The 20,532-nt window shown below is 36.3% G+C and overlaps 1 protein-coding gene across 1 annotated transcript in view; it reads right to left on the bottom strand.

The window, feature by feature from the left end:
- Positions 1-1,670: 1,670 nt before the first annotated feature.
- LOC131030448 (uncharacterized) overlaps positions 1,671-20,532 on the bottom strand; it is a 31,296-nt gene continuing 12,434 nt past the window's right edge. The window contains exon 2 of the mRNA XM_057961281.2: positions 1,671-1,944. Within this exon, the coding sequence (XP_057817264.1) occupies positions 1,858-1,944 (87 nt within the window). The 3' untranslated portion in view covers positions 1,671-1,857. The remainder of the gene's footprint in view (positions 1,945-20,532) is intronic.

The raw sequence follows: 20,532 nt of genomic DNA, 5'->3' as shown, positions 1-20,532 counted from the left end.
ATAAATTTTCCTTAAAAGATTGAAGACTCAAAAAGATTGTAATACAAATCTTACTTAGGAGGACACTCCCTTAGATATTTAGGTTAAAGATTTAAAAGATAAACAAATTAAATATTTTAACTGGTTTTATCCATTTGAATTATGTGAGACTTTTCCTTCATTCTAAGGGTTGACATTTGTTTTATATAGGCATCGGGTGTTATTTTTCTATTGGCAAAAAACCCTTCATGAGATATTTCACTCCCTCAATTATGCAAAAAACATCATTAAAAAAAATTGAAAATACGACATTTTTTATTTTAATATTTTTCCCTAGCCCTAGATGTGGGGGACATCTGGCCGTCCCCGGGACGGCTGGGATGTCCCCAATCCGTCCCCAGCCGTCCCCGGGACGTACGGACGTCCCCCACAGCTAGGGAAGCCGTCCCCCCGTTTCGGGGACGTCCCCTCAAAATTTTGACAATTTGGGGACGGGGGGGGGACGTCCCCTGGCCGTCCCCAAGTCCCCGAAACGTCCCCGGGACTGGGACGGGGGGTTTCAGGTAGGGGACGCGTCCCCGGGTTTCGTAGTTATTATTCCATAAACGATTTTATTTGTGCTGCTCTGCATCCGTATATTTAGGCAGGCATTTTTGGCAATGTATTATGTTGGATAGAACCTGATCCACCTTTTATTCATGCAAGCGTATCGGTTTCAATATTATATGTTATTAGTTGTAAATAAGAGTGGTCCTATTTATAGATTCCCATACTTCAAAAAATTTATGCATGATTTTTTATAATATCCCCAAAAATTCTACGATCTACTGTGACACCCATGGGATAAATGGCCATTCCAAAAAGGGCATGCAACTTTATCATTGACAACACATTGCAACACTAAGAACTCATTATATCTTAGTAACCATCTTTACACCCCAGGCATTTATCTGAAAGACAGAATATTTTGCAACATATTCTTGATTCGACCCTGACTAGCAGGGAATAACATCTGGAAAGATTCAGGGAGAGTGCAAGAAGCAGCTTTATTTAGATCGTTAAATGCCATATGCATGATGGTGGAGGCTGATCAATGCTAACAAATATTTCACTTTGGCAATAACAGACAGACACGTTAATCATAAGCAAGGCCTACTCTAAAAATATATTCGGTGTTTGAAAGAAAGTGAAGAACTATAGATGAAAATAAAACGAATCCTTTACTAAAATAAAATAGAGCGTACGGTAAAGGCAGAATAGAAGACAATCACGCATTAATCTCTCTGCTTATCATTTTCTAAGGCATACACTCTCAGAAAGCCTAAGCCCGAGAAAAGTACCATCAATCAAAAACTCTCTGCATAGACGGGCTTAAATTCGTATGCACCAGTTGAAAATAGTTTAGTACAATAAATTAGAGCATTGGGCAAAAGTAGAAAAGACAAAAAAATCAGACATCAGTTACTCTGCATATTATTTTACTAGGCATAGACTCTGATAATGTCTAGGGCACTACCAACCACAAAATCCCTGTAAACACTGGCTTCAATACACATGCATCAGGCCAACAGTAGATGCCCCAGATTGTTGACCACAAAAGCATTCCCAAATATAACAATGACAAGCCATGCACGATAAGTTTAGGAAGGTTCATTCCACAGCTGAAATTCGCAAAGCATGCAAGTATAAAATGAACAAAAAGAAAATTTATTGTGACAACCATATTAATCCAATCAGACACCACCATAGGTTTATCTCAACAGAATCATTTCCAACTAATCAGTTTTTCCACCATGGGATCTCATAGCAATTGCTTTGAAAATAATGTTTTATCATTAGTTGATGTGCATCACCAATTAACATTGTCCACGAAACTTTCTACACCGTTGATTCTTTTTCTTTAAGTTCCCTTAATAACTTCTGTCTCGTTCGTACAATTTCCATTTCCTGTAATTCTTTCTCCCTCTGCATAGGATAAGGAACACGATGAATATACAATAATAGCATACATTCAAAAGCCATTTAAAAGCATACAATTTGGAAAAGAGAGACAACTTCACACTGTTCTTCAAACCTTGGATAAGAACCAGGGTTGAAATTGATATACAAGAATCGAAGAGCACACAAGATATAATATACTTTTGAAAAACAAAATAAAAATCAATCCTGAAGAATACTACCATTGACAATATAATTTTATGAAATTCTAACAGGGCTATACCCAGCAACAAAAAGATAAACAGCACATAAATACTTTAGAACAAATAAGTGTATCTGCATATCAGCTGAACAATACGTATATACTATATAGAGGTATTTACAGATGATCCTTCCAAGCTATTAATAGTCACGTTTCGATATTCTTCCAAAGGTGGTATGATCATAGTTCACAGATACTCCTTATGAAGACGGTTATTAATGTTCTTTTTATAAAGATAAAGGTGGGGATTTTGATAAACTGGGTTTGGCCTTCCTCATAAAGTTATTACTATTTTCAAATGTTAGATAAATTTGCAGATTGCAGAGATTTCCCCAAGTTTTGGGGGGTCACAAGTTTTTAAATTTTTTGGCCAACTATGTTACAAACATAGAGCAAACAGCCCAAGATCAGCCTCATCAAAGCAATATAATTTATAAAACAATTTGAAGCCAAACTGTTCCAAGGAGCACTCAACCACCCCTTCCAATTTTCCTCCTGGCTGGGACTCCCTATTTTAACAGCCTCTCTTGAACCGGAAAGTTGAACTATTATAAATATTTACTTAAATATTATATTTATAACAAGTCATTTACTCAATACTTTAAATTAGTGAATCGCTAAAAATGTTAATACATTTAGGCTAGCTATAAAGTATAAACAGAAAGCCATAAATATATCTGAGTTCAAACAGCCCTTACACTAGATTTACCTATATTTCTATGGTATACTCAACGTGTGGTGCTTGCTGAACCACAACTGTGTTTTGTGATTAAACAGCAGCATTTTTTTCTGTGATTCGGTTAGTATCTTTTCTTTGTTAAGTAATTGTGATTTAAAATAACAGTGCTAAATATATACTATAGTTACAGGAAATTGTGACATGTACAACAATTTGTCAAAATAATACGATACAAGAGTTAAAGAAATTGCCAAAATACAATTATATAAGATGTACCAGCAAAAATGTATGGGAATAAATCAACCAACCAAAGAATTTTCAGTTGGGATTTAATCACAAAAAAATTGGAATTTCAGAAGGGAAAAAAAAGCTTTTGTTTTCTAAATTTGAAGGCATTTTAAGTGCATAGATATACAGAACAAATAAAAATGATAGTTAACCCCATCAATTTTGGAATACAGATTTTGCATTTATGTTCATGTGAACAAGAGAACACAGCATAAAAACAAGACTTGAATACAAGAAATTAAATCTTTACTTTAGACCCAATTGCACCTCCATTTGAACTAAAGAGGCAAATGCACCCATGTAGAGAGACCTCAAAGCAAGCCTCAATATCTCTTGTTGCAGACTACAGGTGTGGAAATGCTCCAGATTTGGATGTAGGATTGTAGCTATGTGATTGCTCACTCAAGCAGCATAACTTCGCATTCATGGCAAGAGATGCATTTTATTGATCTTTGGGATAGATGATCAATGGCTAGAACTGGATTTGAAGATCAAGGGTTGGCATTGAATAAAAGCCTTTAAGTCATGAGAGGCTACCAAATGACATCTTGTGAGCTCCATGATTCAAGGGGATCTAATGGATGAGATCGTCTTGGAAAAAAATGAAGGGATGAGACCAAAAATACAGTTTTTAGATCTAAGTTGAGAGTTAAGTTATTTTTTGAAGAAATGAATAAATGATATTGAATGAGAAGATTTTTGGAGAAGTGGGAAGCATAGGACAAATATACATGCAAAGTCCTTATGAGGACATGTGCATTCTAAGAAATTGGCCAAGATTTGCATTGATTAATCATGCTCTGATTGATGCAATGATTAGCTAAATTAAATAATTAGCTTTAGAGTACTATTGATGTAAGAAGACAAAGGTGGAATTAAATCTATAGACTTTATTTATTTAATTTTTTAGAATGTGCATAATGGGCTTAAATAAATAATTTCATTTATTTAAGGTTAGAAGAAAGATTGATTAATTGAATAAATAAACCTGATTTATTCAGCTAATGCTGGAAGAAAGATTAAATGAATTAATTGAATAGTTAAAATAATTTAATTTCGCCTAAGGCGACTCCTATATGAAATGGATGGGCTAATTTTTCCAATCAACGGTCAATATTTACTGAGGGACGTGCAGGACGATTGCAACGCCGAGCACCGTGGATCGTTTTACCAGCTCTACTACCATTTATGCATTGCACTTTTTGTTTCTCGTCACCGTGCATTTTGTTGGTTTATTACCACGCATTTTTCTTGTTTTAAGTGAAATGATCCAAACGAAAAATGCGTGGTAATAAACCAGCAAAATGCACGGTGACGAGAAACGAAAAGTGCAAGGCATAAATGGTAGTAGAGCCGATAAAACGATCTACGGTGCTCGGCGTTGCAATCGTCTTGCACGTCCCTCAGTAAATATTGACTGCTGATTGGAAAAATTAGCCCATCCATTTCATATAGGAGTCGCCTTCGGCGAAATTAAATTATTTTAACTATTTAATTAATTCATTTAATCCATAGTTAACTTTTTGTTTTGATGCTATGGATTTCATAATCTCAGTTTTGTATACAGATGATAGTAGTTAAATATTTGAAAGGTTGTTTCCTTTAGCTAAAATCGACTTTTGTACTTATGTGATCAATATATACTTGTGTATGTGATCAAAGAAGCTTCTATTTAATAAGTTCTACGTCTTTAAAGTTTACTTATTGAAGGGTGCATAATAAAAGCTTTAAATCCTTAAAAATCTCTACACTCCATGGTTTTTCAATTTGGCATTTTTTGCTAAGTCTTCAGTTGAGTCTAAGAGGAGCTCAAATCCAAGTCAAAAATCAGCTTGCCAGTTTCAAGTCTTCTAACTATGGTTGAACATCTAACAGCCATGGATTGCAAAGCACATCACCATATTTGACCTTCATTGCAGTTTGACTTCTACAGTTCCAAAATTCTTCAAATCCTACTTGAAATTCTCCAAATCTTGCTAAAAAACTTCAATTTTGGCACAAAAATTCCATGCAAATCTGAAAAAAACAATGATGAACATTTTTATATTGAAAGAAATCCCTGAAGACATCAAAATTCATCAAACAAAACAATTTATCAGTCAAACTTGCAATTAATCATGATTCTAACAAGTTTATTCCACCTTTTTTGCAATTTTTTTGGGTAAAAATTGGCAAAACATCTTCCCTTCCAAGTCAAAGTAAAAAATCACAATTTTAACAGTCAAAAAATCACCCCAACCTGCAGTTGCAATTAATCATAATTTTTTTTGCCAGTTTTTGTTTCTATGAAAAATATAAAAATGTTTCAATTTTTATAAACTCATACTCAAAATAATGAAATAATGTTCATAAGTTCAAACAATTGAAATAATTAAGAAACATCTAACAATATATGCAAAATCCATACCGACCAATTACACAACATGAAAGGCCAATGTCAGAAAGCAAGAGGATTTGAGTGCTTCCAAATCAGACCGAAAAAAGCCTCAATAAGGTTTTTGGAGAAACAGTTCTATCTCACTGTTCAGCAATCAAACCCAAGAACTAAAAAAATAATCATCACTCTTACATTTCATCATATATTGAATTCCTACTTTTAACTATATTATCAGCAATAACTGAATAACCGTTAAGAGTTTTAACAGAAGTTGATGGCTTAGATTTCTTTGTGTACTTTGTTAGTCACAAGAAAAATCCATATGCAAGACAGGAAATGCATTATTTTATTAGCACAAGCTGCTAATGAAATACCACTCGTTCCCATTTCAACCAAATGATAATGCTTTGGTTCAAATCATCTTAACCCTTCATGTGTTCTCTATTCTTACTAGCAACACTTTGGGATTTGATTAGACTCTTTAGCATTAAAGGTGTCTTCAATTGTCATGTATGAATCAGCGGGATACTGTAATACCACCAATCCTAAGCATGATGGAGTCTGAACCACTTTCCTACCTTAGGTGGGATTTAAAACTTTCTTATAATGGCATCCCTTTCCAAAATTCCCCACACCCCCATAACCACTTCCTTCTCTCCCATAGGCCTTCAGATTTCTATTTCCCCATTCACCTAGCACCTCAATTCCTTGACCCCCACTTCTATGCTCACAGATTCCTCTTCAAACCTTTAGTGCCAACAAGGTATTTTGGATCCTCAAATCCCTATACCCTTGCCACATTGGTCCTATCAGCATGTGAATCCATAAACTCTTGTCATATTGAATCTTGAACTCTCATCAGAATCCCATTTCTTGAGTCCTCAATGTCAAGCCTATGAAGTATTATTTGTTCCTTTTACTGGTGAGCATTTAGACCCTCGCCTTTTGGCATACAATTTCAAGGAATGCCACAATTTGAACAAAGAATTCATCAATCTTCAAGGTAAACCAGAAATGCTATAAATGGGCCCAAATTTAAAAGTAAAATGGCAAGAAACTCTCAAACAACTCTCAATGCATTTGGCCCATGCTAGGCCTCTAACTCCTATATAAGGTGGGCAATTTCATCTATTTGGATCATCCTTTATTATCGCATCAACAAACCCCAACCCAATTTTGAGCATGTGTTCAGCTGTTGGATTTAAGGACAAAAACTCTTGGCCTTGGAGGCTAGAGGACAAAACCTGTTTGGTTTTTGGAAAACATCTTGATATGGAGGTTGCATTTCTACTTCAATTGGTCAGTCTACAAGTGACCCATAGAAGCAAAAGTCTGCAAAAAATCGCGATAATACCCGATTAATCCTGAGTCCTGGAGCCAGCTGATTTATTCCCCCAAAAATCCCAATTCACAAGAAAATCGTTTACCCAAATTTCAATGTTTTTTTGCATTTAAGTCGCGTTAAAAACCCCCAAAAAATGGCAAAAAAAGGGAAAAAAATCATTGTAAAAACTTGCAAAACCCTAGAAAAACTCGTCAATTTACTGAATTGCTTAGAAATAGGGTTGATTCTGTTGAAACATGGACCAGCTAGGACTCAAACCTAGGACCTTCCATACGCTACTGGAGTGCTCTACCACTGAGCTACTGGCCCCTCTTGGACCAGTCCATCATCGGTCTGGGTGTGGTTTATTTCCAACACCAACACCCCCCCTTAAGCCACACCTCTCGTGTGCTTGGGGCTCCTAGCCTGGACCTGGCTCTAATACCATGTTGAGACATGGACCAGCTAGGACTCGAACCTAGGACCTTCCATACGCTGCTGGAGTGCTCTACCAATGAGCTACTGGCCCCTCTTGGACCAGTCCATCGTCGGTCCGGGTGTGGCTTATTTCCAACACCAACAGATTCAAGACTAAATCAGTCAATGTGGAATCAACGTTGAAAAAGTTTGTAATTTTGTCCATTTTGGGGGGGTTCATCATTTTCCACACTTGTTCAAACCCACGAGCTCGATGAACCAACAAAGGCAAAAAGCCTACAAGCTCAATGGCCCAACAGGGGTTTGAACCTTGGTGGCTGCCTCACCAATGGAGTGTTTCTACTACAACACTAAACATCTGAAGACATATATAATATATATATATATATATATATATATATATATATATATATATATATATATATATATATATATAATTTATAATTGATATAGTTAATTTTTGCTCAAACAAAGACATACAATTCATTATGTGAGCAATATATTCAAAGTGCTCCACAAAATAAATCTGAATGACAACAAACAAGCTTACATAGTTGTAATAAAAGAGCCTCCAACACAATCATTAGAATGTATCATTACCTAAAATAGTAGTTGCAAGCTAGGTATTGCCAAAACCAGTGGCTTGCTAATCTTTTACTTCAGCTAAACAAATGCCTTTTGTTGAATTCTACCCCATATAAAAAATTTACCAATTGCCATCAAGGAATACAAAGCATTGCAACTGTGGAATATGATTTGATAAGCTTTCTCAGATATTGAACTACCCCTAGAAAACTCCTTGCCTCAATCACAATGGAAGTCTTGGATCACTTCAAAATGGCTTCCACTTTAACTAAATTCCTAACAATAGCTGGATCTGTGTCTGGTAAATTTTGATCTCGGCTACTTCATAGACTTAGCTAATCTTTGATCTCAGACTTAGACAGCTATTTGATGTATTTGGTGACGGCCCTTTTAAAAAGTTAAATGAATATTTGCCTATGTAATCAGCAATATGAAAATAAACAACAAAAAACTTTTTTCTACAATCATGGGTTAAACTATATTTTATTTAATCTATATATTTCTATGCTATGGAAATGCCCTCAAGTTTTAATAAAAGTAGTTTGTGTCTATTTTTCTACAATTTTTTACGATTTTTTTAAATCCAATTTTTTACCCACTTTTTTCAAAAAATCTTGTACTTTTGGTTTGCTGTTTTTTTTCCCAAATGATTTTTGTTGCTATGATACACAGCATTGCAATTGTGGAATACGATTTGATAAGCTTTCTAAAATATTGAATTAAACCTACAAAACTCCTTGCCTCAATCACAATGAAATTCTTGGATCACTTCAAAATGGCTTCCACTTTGACTATTTGTTTGTTAACTTTTGATCTAAGTTACTTCATTGACTTAGCTAATATTTGATCTTAGATTTAAACAACTATTTAGTGTATTTGGTGACTGCCCTCTTAAAAAGTTAACTGAATATTTGCCTATGTAATCAGCAATATGAATATAAACACCAAAAAATTATTTTCTACAATTCATGGGTTAAACTCTATTTTATTTGCTCTTTATATCTCTATTCTATGGAAATGCCCGTAAGTTTTTTAAAAAAAATAGTTTTTCTCTTTTTCTACAATTTTTTATGTTTTTTTAAAATCCAATCTTTTCCCCATTTTTTGCTGATTTTTTCCCGATTTTTTCAAAAAATCTTATACTTTTGGTTTGCCGATTTTTCCCCAAACGATTTTTGCTACTATGTGACTACAACAACATTTGGGTATTTCAAGAGCTTGATCATTTTCAGAACATCTTTATAACTATCGTAGTCTTGAATATCAACAAATATTTCTAGCAGCAAATTCATGTAATCATTTGAATGAAATACTCTATTCCAGCTAGCTAGTTTAAATGTGCAAATCTGTTTATTTTATGTAACCATTTCAATCTAAGTATTTTGTATGAATGTTTCGGTTGATTTTCATTGCATTATTCCATATCTCAGTAATTTATATTTAGTTGTCATTATAGACACATGTCTAATGGTATATTTTGTTCTTTTTAATTCATCAATCAATTAGTAGCACAAGAGTTAAAAACGAGAATGACATTTTAAAAATAATCTATAAGAATTTTCAATTTACTTATGTTATTGAATCGGCTGGTAAACAGGTACAAAATGTTTCATCTTTCAAGTATGGGCACAAGTACCCTACGGAATTGCACAAGGTACCCATGCTTTTTTACGAATCATATAACCTTCTATTTATGATACAAAAAAGTTGCAGTCATATTTCAGATGATATGGTAGTTCCTGGAAAAAAAATGAATTAACTTTGAACTATGGTACAGAACACTGTAAAATGTTACCAGGTTTAATGCAATTTCAAATGTCTGAAAAAATGTCTTCCTCAGTGAAGAAATCTGTTTCCATATGAATTTTGTCAATTTTTCAATTAGGGATATTCTGCAACAGGAATCCTCTTAATTTTCAGACCATGTGTTGATGTGTGTGTTATGCACATACGAACACAAAATAAAATACTGAAGTATTTTACCCTCACATGAACAAAATCACCTCAGATGCTAAATATATGATCAACTAAGACAATTCCAAGGTTTCTATGGTCAGTTCTTGACATGTGGGTAACTCAATGGCTTAATGTGATAATGTTGTTTTCACTTGGGGACTTCCATAATTGTTCGATTTGGGAGTCTTTCATGGATTTGGAATTGGAATAGGTTATGCCAATGACTTAAGATTTTGCAATTAAGCTCTTGATCTGATCGAACAACGGTTTCTAAAAAAAGGACAAAAGGAATAGGGTTTAGGAATTCTATTCTAAAACCTAGAATGCAAGAAAAGGGTGAATGATTCAATAGAATCCTACTAGGCAAGGTCTCACCATCAAATCAAACAATTTGACACAAGCTTAGTGCAATCATCTAAGGTGTATTTTAAAGATGCTCAAATCATTACCATCAAACATTGATACCATTCAAGGCAATGCATAACAATGGATGTATAACAATTGAATTTAAGTTTGCATAAAATTTCAGTTGACCACAAAAGGCACACTTACAAACAACAAGAGGCTAGTGGTATGGATTAGATGGATTCCACATAAATGCATTCAACAACTTCTTTCATTCAATCTAAAATACTTGAAAGCAAATTCTAATCTAATTTGGAGGCAATGAGAACCACAAATCACCATCAATGGAACAATGACTTGTATTCAAATTTGCAACATATAACCGACAATTCTCAAAAATCTCTCCCTTACAAATGAGAGGCAATGGGGTTTTTACAGAGCCTCAAAAGAAATGAATGGCCAAGATTCATTTTGAATCAAGGGCCAGGATCATACCAACACAACCCTAGAGTTGCCCTAATTAGGGTTTACATAAAAAATGGAGCCACCAACATGTGACCCAATGGAATGGCGCCTAGAAGATTCCAGCATGCATCCCTCTTTCTCATAGCATATTCCAAGAATCTAACCAATACTGAATCTAACTCCTCCATGATAATGCTTGGCAAAGTATCTTGTTGCACATCAATCACATCCAATGCATCAGAACAAGCATCCAAAGTATTCTGCCAATCTGGCATAAGCTTCTGCGAATTATGAACATGGATCAACAAGGAAACTAAATCATTAATCTGATTTTTCAAAGAATCCAACTGGTTGAAGTACATGAACTTCATCTTATCTCTCAATTCTTCTGTGTAGATTGCTAGCAACACTGACATCTATCCCCAACAATTCTTCAATAGATGTAAGGATCCTTGATTGTATCTCCTGAATCGATCCTTCCATCTCGGCACAATCCCGTTGTGCATGCTCATAAGTGGATTTCTACATGGCCAATGAACAATACCATGGAATTTTCTTCAACACTTTGAGGCGGGGAATAGTCTTCTCCTGAATAGGCTAGAATTCATCCCAAACTCCCTCCAAATATTGTATCTTGAATATGAGCACCATTGTCCTGTCAAATGCCTGGACAAATTGAGTAAGGAAATCATCCGCTTGCCTCTTTACATCTTCAATCCAGTTTCCCAACTCTGCAAGTGTATTTCTTGCTACCTCATTATTAAAATTATGTCCATGATCAACTGCAATTTGGGAGACAAAGGCGGGATCCTCACGCCTTATCCCTGCAATATACACTCTTAAGTTGATATTCTCTTCTCTTTACATTTCTTTCTTCTTAATCTCCTTGTCTAACCTCGCATTGATCACTCGAATTGTATCACCAAGTTCCTAGAATTCTTGCTCTTTTGTAGTCCGCCCAAGGGCAACCGAAGTGATCTGGAAATCCATAGGAGTAGCATCATCTTGAGTCACATCACCAATTGGGATAGCCGCCTGTGCAATCCTCATTCCCATTTCATCTTTAGCTATATTTGAAAGTATCTTAGCCCTCTTAGGTTCTTTCTCCTTATTGCTCCTGGCTAAGTAGTCATCAATATCATCAATAGGCTAGGCCTCTACCATCTTCTTACTCTTCTCCATACTCTTCATCAACCAATCGGGAATGGTGGACATTTCCATTCCATCATCAAGACACATTTCCCGATCCAGTTCCCTCAGTGCCGAGATAAAATAATCATCATCTTCCTTGTCCTTAGTCAAGTCATGAACATGATTACCCAAGCTAACCTCCAATAGGACAGTAGGAGATCAAGACTACTCATCATCTTCATTAGGTGGTAGATGGTGTTGTGGCATGCAACTCCTGAGTATTATCTGGTGAAATCACTGTGTTGGAACACTGTTCAAATTCTTTGTTCTGTTTTGGTATGTCAATCTCCTTTATTGATGAGAAACTAAGGGGAGACAAAAGAGCGCTAGGCTTTTGCTTCTTCTTCTTTGACGGCTGACTAACTATCTCCTTCCCCTTCGTCTTGGATTCTCCAGGTGTATTCTTCCTACATTTAGGAGCTTGACTCTCCTCATCTGCATGAATCCTCACATCACTAATTGTTCTCTGATCATCCTCAAGAGAGGATTCCGCCTGTTTCATCTTCTCATATGTGAAGACAACGCCCATATCTTTCAATCTGTTCATCTGCTTGTCTATCCATTCTCTGGAGAAATCCATGACATCTCTCATAAGCACATTCAAATTTGTTACCTCTGGCTCTGACCAACTAGGTAATAGGATAGATTTCTTCATTTCATTTTCATACTGAGGATGAGTATGATCACTATCATCCAATATCTTATCAAGAATGAGAAAGAGTTCAAATTTTCTCATAAAATCCACGGACATTCTGAACCACATTCTCCTCTTCACTTCTTGTTCATCCATCAAGTTAGCCCAATAATCTTCAATGTCCACCTTGTAAATGAATTTGTCTCCTTTGATCCTTTCAACATTCTTATGCAGATCAAATCTGACTCTTTTCTTATATGTTCCAAGGCGATAGAATGCAAGCTCATGAATCATCGTACTAGCTGCGGTGGCAAATTGGCACACTTCCAAAGTTTTTCCTATGGCAATAGGAAAAGTCATTCCTGTTCTATGCCTCTCCATCTAGATGAAATCGAATTCCAGAAGTTGTCTCACCACCTCAAGTAAGATCATTATGTTTGTAGCATACCTAGGAAGCTTGTATGGTTTGGATCTGAATCCCTGAATCCTTAGGTATGTGAAAGTGGGAAACTGTACGTAACAAGATCCATATTGTTCAATCAATTCCTTTGCCTCCTTGGACAACCTCTTGTGGATTTCACCTTGCAACATCCTTGTAATATACATGGTGAATGCATTTTCACCCTCCTGTAATCTTCAATTTTATGCATATCAAGCTATGGATAATATTCATAGCTTCTATATTTCCCTTGTCTGTTCCCACCTTCACCTTTGCATATCAATCCTTTGTATGTGACAAATCTAGCAAGCATGTACACAAGGTAGGAAGTCATGGTGAATGACTTAGTTCTTTCCACATTTCTCAACTGAAAATCCAGATTATCCCTGATGATTTTCAACCAATTGATCATTGTTCCTCTTGTACAATCCTGGATAAAATAAAACATCCATCCTTCAGATAAGGCACCTTGCGGCATCCCCATCACTCGGTAAAGCAGGAATACCAAATCACTGTATTCCTCTTTCAAATCTATGCACATGAGTGTCTTAGGTGCCTTGGAATGATGAGGCCTTGGCTCAATCATCCATTCTTTATTCACTACAGTCTTACATGCATCCACCTTCAACTTATACTTCGCTTCATATTCATCCCTCATTCTATCCTTCATGTCTGCACTGCAGGGAAATCCAAACACTTTGACAATTGCATCCTCAACAAGGTAGACAACGATTACCCCTTTGGAAGTCCAAATCATTCTAGAGAGAGGATCATAGTGCCTTGCGCATTCCAGAACTAACTCGCTGCATTGTATGAATTGTGGAAATCCAATGGCACGATAAATACCATTGCTCGTGATGTTTGCATAGGTAGGAGAGGGAATCTGGTTCTTTGTTCCGAACATTCTCTGTTGCATCGGCTCCATATTCAGGAAATGCATGTTTGTATCTGTGATCTCTTTCCATCGGGATGACAATTTGGAATCCGGATAAAATCCCTCCTAGACCATCTTCAACTGTTCCTTCCGAACTCCAATCCCAGATTTAGACATGGTACTTGTACGAAGCTAGAAGTCAATAACTTTAGAAAAAAAAATTATCCTGATCACTATTTTCAGAATTGAATAAGTTCTGATTTTTTAGGATTTAGACAATTTTTAGAAGTGGAAATCAGAAATCATATTCTTATTCCTAACAAATTCTGAAAATAGGATGTGAATATGACAAGAATAGGGTATGAAACCCTCATTTTCAGACTTAGATAAGGTCTGATATGAAAAACTAAGTCTGAAGACACTTAACATACTCAGAAAATTCATCAAAGTTAGGGTCATAGGAGTATACCAAAGGTCAAATTTAACTTGGAAAAGGTGAACAGAGTTCTGATTTTCAACTTTAAATGTCTGGAGACATCCTTCCAAACTCAACAATGGCTGCCAATAGGTCTGAAGACAACCTGCAACACTCAAAATCAGTCACCTAACAAGGTTGCAGCCATGTATAAACACTTGCGATTGATGAAATTTACCTCCCAAGGCGAAGATTGCCAAATCTGAGCACAAACAAAGGGCTGGTAACAAAGATTCAAGTTTGACCACAAAATGTCTTAAAAATGCCCCCTCAATGAAATCGCCAAAGTGTGGAAGGCTGGAAAGAGAACTCCAAGTTTGAAGACAAACTGAAAGTGGACTTTCAGACCTGCAATAACTCTAAAAATGTCTCAAGAATGCTCCCAAAATGGTCTTCAATCAAAATCGCCTAACTGGGAATGAGCTGGAAATGAAAGTTAAGTCTGAAAACCAAGTTTCCAGCCAACCATGGAAGTCAAAGTAGCTCCAGCAATTGTGGAATATGCAGGTCTGAGAACAATGGCAGCCCTCCAACAGCAATGGTGACCAGCAAATACAAGGAAATCGCCCACAAAATGAAGGAAATCACCCTCCAAGCAGAATCACCAAACTCCCAAGGGTGGTGCCACCTCACCAAAATCAACTTATGTGGTCAAAATGACCACCAAATTCGCTGCAACCTCCCTTTAATGGCAGCGGCCAGGTGCTTTTGGGCAAATAAATCTCTAACTTGCAGCTTCAGCTCTCAAATGGTGTCCAATGGACACTCCTCCAAAATCGCCCAGCTGTAAAAAGCTCTTCAATCGGCCACTTAGCTGTTTTCAATCAATCAAATCAGCAAATATAATAATATTATATTGCTGGCTGGTCATACTTATTCTTGTTTTAACCTTGTTGTTTCACCACACAAACAATGTGGGATAAAAAACTTGTGTTTTTTATACTTGCCTGGGAAAATCAGTTTGCAATAGGAAAACATTTAATCATTAATTATTGTTGCAAATCATTTAATAATTGTTTTTGATAATTAAATAATCGTCATCAAATGCAAAAACAATTAAATTTGGGCCCATTTTATTAAAATCTTTCAAAATTTAACCAAATTTGGGCACCTAGAGAAAATCGCCCCATGTCTGGATTAAAAAATCCAAATAAAACTTATTCAAAATGCCATTAAAGCTCTATGGGGGAAAATCGCCCTCCTTTGGGATAAAACTCTCCCAATCAAAAATCGTCACGTTTGTCAATAAACATCTTTGGGGAAAATTGATTTACACTTGGACTCAAAAATTTCGCTTCATTTTCATCACTTAGTCCAAAAATTCAACTTAGGGGAAAATCGACCTCTATCTGGATACTTATCCAGATCAAAAATTCATCAAAACTTGCACTTGGAGAAGTTTGCCATTCATCAGAACAATCATCTACATAAAAATCCATTAAATTTGATCACAAATTGTCTTGGTGGAAAATCGATCTTCATCACAACAATAAATTTCACCCGCATCAAAGTCATCTGCATTCCCAAGGGAAAAACGTGGGTCATTAGGATAATTTCCCATAGTCAAAATTTTAGCTTCCCTGTGGAAAATCGCCCTCCATCAAGAACTTGAATGGGGGGAAAACAAGGTCCATCGAAAATGTGGGGGAAATTCACCTCCCATAAGGATTTTGAGTGGGGGAAAATCATGGGTCATCGGAAATGTGGGGGGAAAAGCACCTCCCATCAGGATTTTTAACCTTTAGACCATAAAACATAGATTAACATCATAAATTTAATGATTTTTCCACTCAAAATCATCAAGACACTTCAAATTTTCAATAAAATGCATCGGGACTTGAGCCAAATTCATCAGAATTTGAGCGAGACAAAAGGAATTCCATCGGGATAAAGTGCAAATTTGACTTGAATTACCTCCTAAAAGAAAGAAAATAACCCCTAATGGACCCTTTAACACTTAGGCACAAAATATCTCCGACTCGAACACTTTAAATTCAATCATGCTCGAAAGTCTACACTTAGACAAAATTAGGATCACCTAGACATTTTACATTTTACACACTTGATCCTATTCCAAACTCAAAAACACTAATAACAAATAGGCATGATCACACTTCAAAATTCAAGACTTGAACACTGGAAGCTCAAAATTACCGTCTCGTTACCAAAACCCTAAACTAACAAGACGGGGAAATCAGGAAAGAGGGGGTCCCCGTTTACAATGGGGCGATATGTGAAAAGGTCACAACACCATGGTACGCTGATTGTGCACTCAAATATCACAAAAACTTCACTCAAAACAATAATCTTTGAATATGCTAATCTACAAACACATATTGCTAAAAATATGAAAAGCAAATACATGGTATTGAACTCTCAAACCTGCAGTTGTCTTCTCATGAAATTTGAAATGAACTATACCACATTGGAATGAGATTTTAGAAAAGAGACTCTCTATGCATCATAAATTAAAATTAGAATATGTGCCCTTTAAATAGACACGCACACTAAGAATCTAACTAAGATAAATTAGATGAGGTATGAACTTGAAGTAAATCTCTAAGTCAACACCTTTCAACTCACTGGAGTGGCACTCAAATTGACTGATCAATTAACTAATCTGACTAATCAATCAACCTAGTCTAACAACTTATATTTCCCAATCAAAGTAGTTTTAACTAAGTTACATCCACAAATTGCTAAAATCTCAAATAATTAATTGGGTGCTAATCTCAAAAAAGATCCCCTACATAGTTTGGCCTAACTCTCTTATACAACATCTGCTATGACTGTTTCGCCATCATTGTGAGAACAATAGTCGAGCAACTCAGATAAAACACTAACACTCCCTCTTTGCAAGGAAACGTTCCCCAATCCATCTCTCTCCCCCTAACTTCCCCTTAGTCAAGGGCTACATCAAAATATCTGCAACTCGTGAATCGAGAACATACTCAAGTGCGAGTACTCCCTTTTGAACTATATCCCTGAGGAAATGCTATTGAGTGTTTGTGTGCTTAGAGCAATAGTGAAACATTGGATTCTCATATAGACCAATGCAACTCTAATTCTCACAGTACACAATTGTTGCCTCCAACATTTGATTGGTTGCTTATGCTATCAACTTGGGAAGCCAAATAGCCTTAAAATTGATAGATGAAGTTACCATGTACTCTACCTATATTCAACTCAATGCCAATCCCACTTGCCATGTTGAAACAAGATATTATAGCTAACCCCAAACTAAAACAAAATCCCAAAGTGTTCTTCCTAACAATAGCATTACCTACATAGTCTAAATTGGAAATCCACAAAGCTATGCAACATCAACTCTCCATCTCCAACATGCCTCAACCAATCATGAAGTATATTTTTCACGTAGTGAAGCGTATGCTTTATAGCAGTATAGTGAATTTGCCTCAATTCAACCATGAACTAGTTCAATACATTCACTGCAAAGCAAATATCAAGTATTCACCAAATATGTGAGGGTATCAACTGCCTATACAAAAAATGGTTCACCAAATCTGAATCTGAACCTATAGTCAACTTCAAATGTAAAACCATTGGAGTCGTGTTGGGAACCCCTATTTTTTTGTTTTTTAGGGTGTGTCTTAGCGTCTTAGGGCTTTGTCTCCAATCTCTAGCCTCTACAAATGAGTCAAGTTTGTCGAAATTTGGCGGAGTCTTTGAAATCAATGAGGAAAATTAGTCAAATGGACATTTCTAATGTTACGAATGGGCTCAGATAGGTTGAAGGAGTAAAATCGCAATTTCCTTGGGTCAATTCTGACAACTTGCTTTTCGAGGAATTTTTGCTTTTTTGCTTTTTTCTAAATTTAGAAAGTTTTGATTTTGGCATTTTGGGGCCAATCAAGGAACCTACTTTTTCGACCTGCATTTTTTCTAAAAATAGAAAGTTGCTTTTTGCTTTTTTGATCATGGATGGCTTCAGGTTCAAAAGAAGTGTCAGATTGGAAAAATTCATCCAAAACAGACCAATTGAGAGATGGCTTTCGAATACAGAAGATGCATTTCTAAAAAGCTAAGTTAAAGATCTGAAAAATGGTTAAAGTGTGGGCAACATCATGAAATTTTCCTATCAAGAGGCCAAATCCACCTAGCAAGCATCAAAATTCCTAATCCAAGGTGAAGTCCACCCATGCCATGATGAAATCTTCCTTGTGAGCATGGCAAGTCCACCCAAGGCATGAAGAATCTTCCTTGACACCAAGTAAACTTCACCCAAGCATTTGAAAAATCTTCCTTGGCCTTGTTTGAAGTCCGCCCTAGGAAGGGTTAAGTGTTGGCACTTGGAGAGGAGGAAAATTTGAAATCTTGGCCAAGTATGGCAAACTTCCAAAACACCTAGCAACTCCGCCCTACCTCATGACAAAGTTCCTCAACCTCAAGTGAAGTCCGCCCTAGGGTAGATATGAAATAAAAAAAAGGAATGATTATGGGGCTAAGTGTGGAGGTGTTGAGATAATTGCACATTGGAAGGCTTCCCAAACCCATAGTGAAGTCCGCCTTACCATGAATCCCTAGTCAAATGTGAAATTCGCCTATGGAAGATGAAGGGGAAATATGACTAAGTGTTCAATCAACCTTATATGTGAAGAAGATTCATGTCCTAGTGTAAAGTCCGCCCTAGAAGTGGATATGAAAATGATTAAGTGCTGGGAAAAGTCAGAAATTTGGCTAAGTATAAAGGCATGAGAGAATTATCCTATCATCGTCATGAAGTTCGCCTTGCTAACATGAAAGATTTCCTAACCAACATGAAGACCGCCCTCCTAGTGGGGAAGAAATTCTTGTCAAGACTCCAAGTTCGCCTAGGAAGAGTGAAGAAAATTCCTTAAGCACAGGCAAAGTCCGCCCATCTCCAAGTGCAATCTTCCTTGTATGCATGACAAGTCCGCCAAGCATGATTGAAAACTTCCTTGGTCATGTGACAAGTCCACCCTTGGCATTGGAGAACATTCCAAACTTAGTGCCAAGTCCACCCAAGGAGTAGGTGTGAAAAGTGATCAAGTGTTGGAGAAAAAATCAGAATCAAAGGATTTCCAAACCACATATCAAGTCCGCCTAGGGAGATTGGCAATCTTCCCTATCAACATGCAAAGTCTGCCCTACCTCATTGGAAATCTTCCTTGCTTCATCACCAAATCCACCATAGGTAAGGAAAAGAAGTTGTCAAGGGTGAAAGGGAATAAAGAAAGGAAGAAAAGTAAAACGATTCACCCAGCAAGGAAGGAGAAAGTCAAAAACTCACCCCCAAGTCTATAAAAGAAATTATGGATGGTGAGGTGGATTAAAATGAAATAAAGCAAAAGAAAAAGAAAAATCAACAAGGAAAGAGAAAAGTCAAAGATGAAGTCAGAAATTTGCCTAAGTGTTAGTGACAAGGGGAATTAAAACAAAAAAGCAACACAAGGAAGGAATTCGCTCAAATTTGGAGAAGGAAAATTAGGTGGAAAAGAGAAAAGGTGAAACACAAAAACAATTCGCCCAACTAGAATTTGAGAGTTTTGGCAAGATAGAAATGGATTAAGACACAAAAGCTAGAATTCGCCCAAATCATGGAAGAAGAGAGTTTGAAGTTGGCAAAGTAAGGGAAAAGAAAAAGAGAAAAAACAATTAAAGCAAAGGAGAATTCCAAACTTGGCTAAATTGAAAAGAGAATAAAGCATTAAGAGGAGTTGAAAAAAGAAATAAAGCAAGGAGTAATTCGCCAAAGTTGAAGAGGCTTCGAGAAGGAACCAAAGAAGAGAAATAACCAATAAATTTTAAAACAAAAACAAACAAAAAACACAAAAGAGGAAAGTTCAATTCAAGGCCTAGAATGTGACTACATTAATTACCATTAAAATTCTTTAAAGCACAAAAAACATGGCAGACCAAGTTCGAATTTCCTATAAGTATAGGCTTTGGCAAATTCATTATTCACAATTTTCTCTTCACCCTTAGTGAGTTCGAACTTTTCTAGGCTTCTTTTCTGAGTTGCAAGGCGAATTTGAGAAGAGTTTGCAGGTTCACAGCGAGTTCTAAGGAAGAATTCAGGCATCTAAAGACAAATCAGAGGCTTCTCTCTGAGATTTTTCTTCAATTCTTGCAGGTCTAATGCACTTTCAAGGCAGAATTTACAGATTTGGGACTCCAAATTTCCTTCTTTCATTCAAAATTCTGATTATCAGACCTATGCCTGGATTCTCTGCATCAAATTCTTCGATATTCATCAGAGAACCATATTGCTTTTTTGCGCTTTTTCAATGTTGAAGTCAGA

This window comes from Cryptomeria japonica, chromosome 7 (genome assembly GCF_030272615.1).
Source record: "Cryptomeria japonica chromosome 7, Sugi_1.0, whole genome shotgun sequence".
Lineage (NCBI taxonomy): Eukaryota > Viridiplantae > Streptophyta > Pinopsida > Cupressales > Cupressaceae > Cryptomeria > Cryptomeria japonica.
Note: the sequence above shows the minus strand (reverse complement) of the source record. Positions and strands in the feature narration are given on the sequence as shown.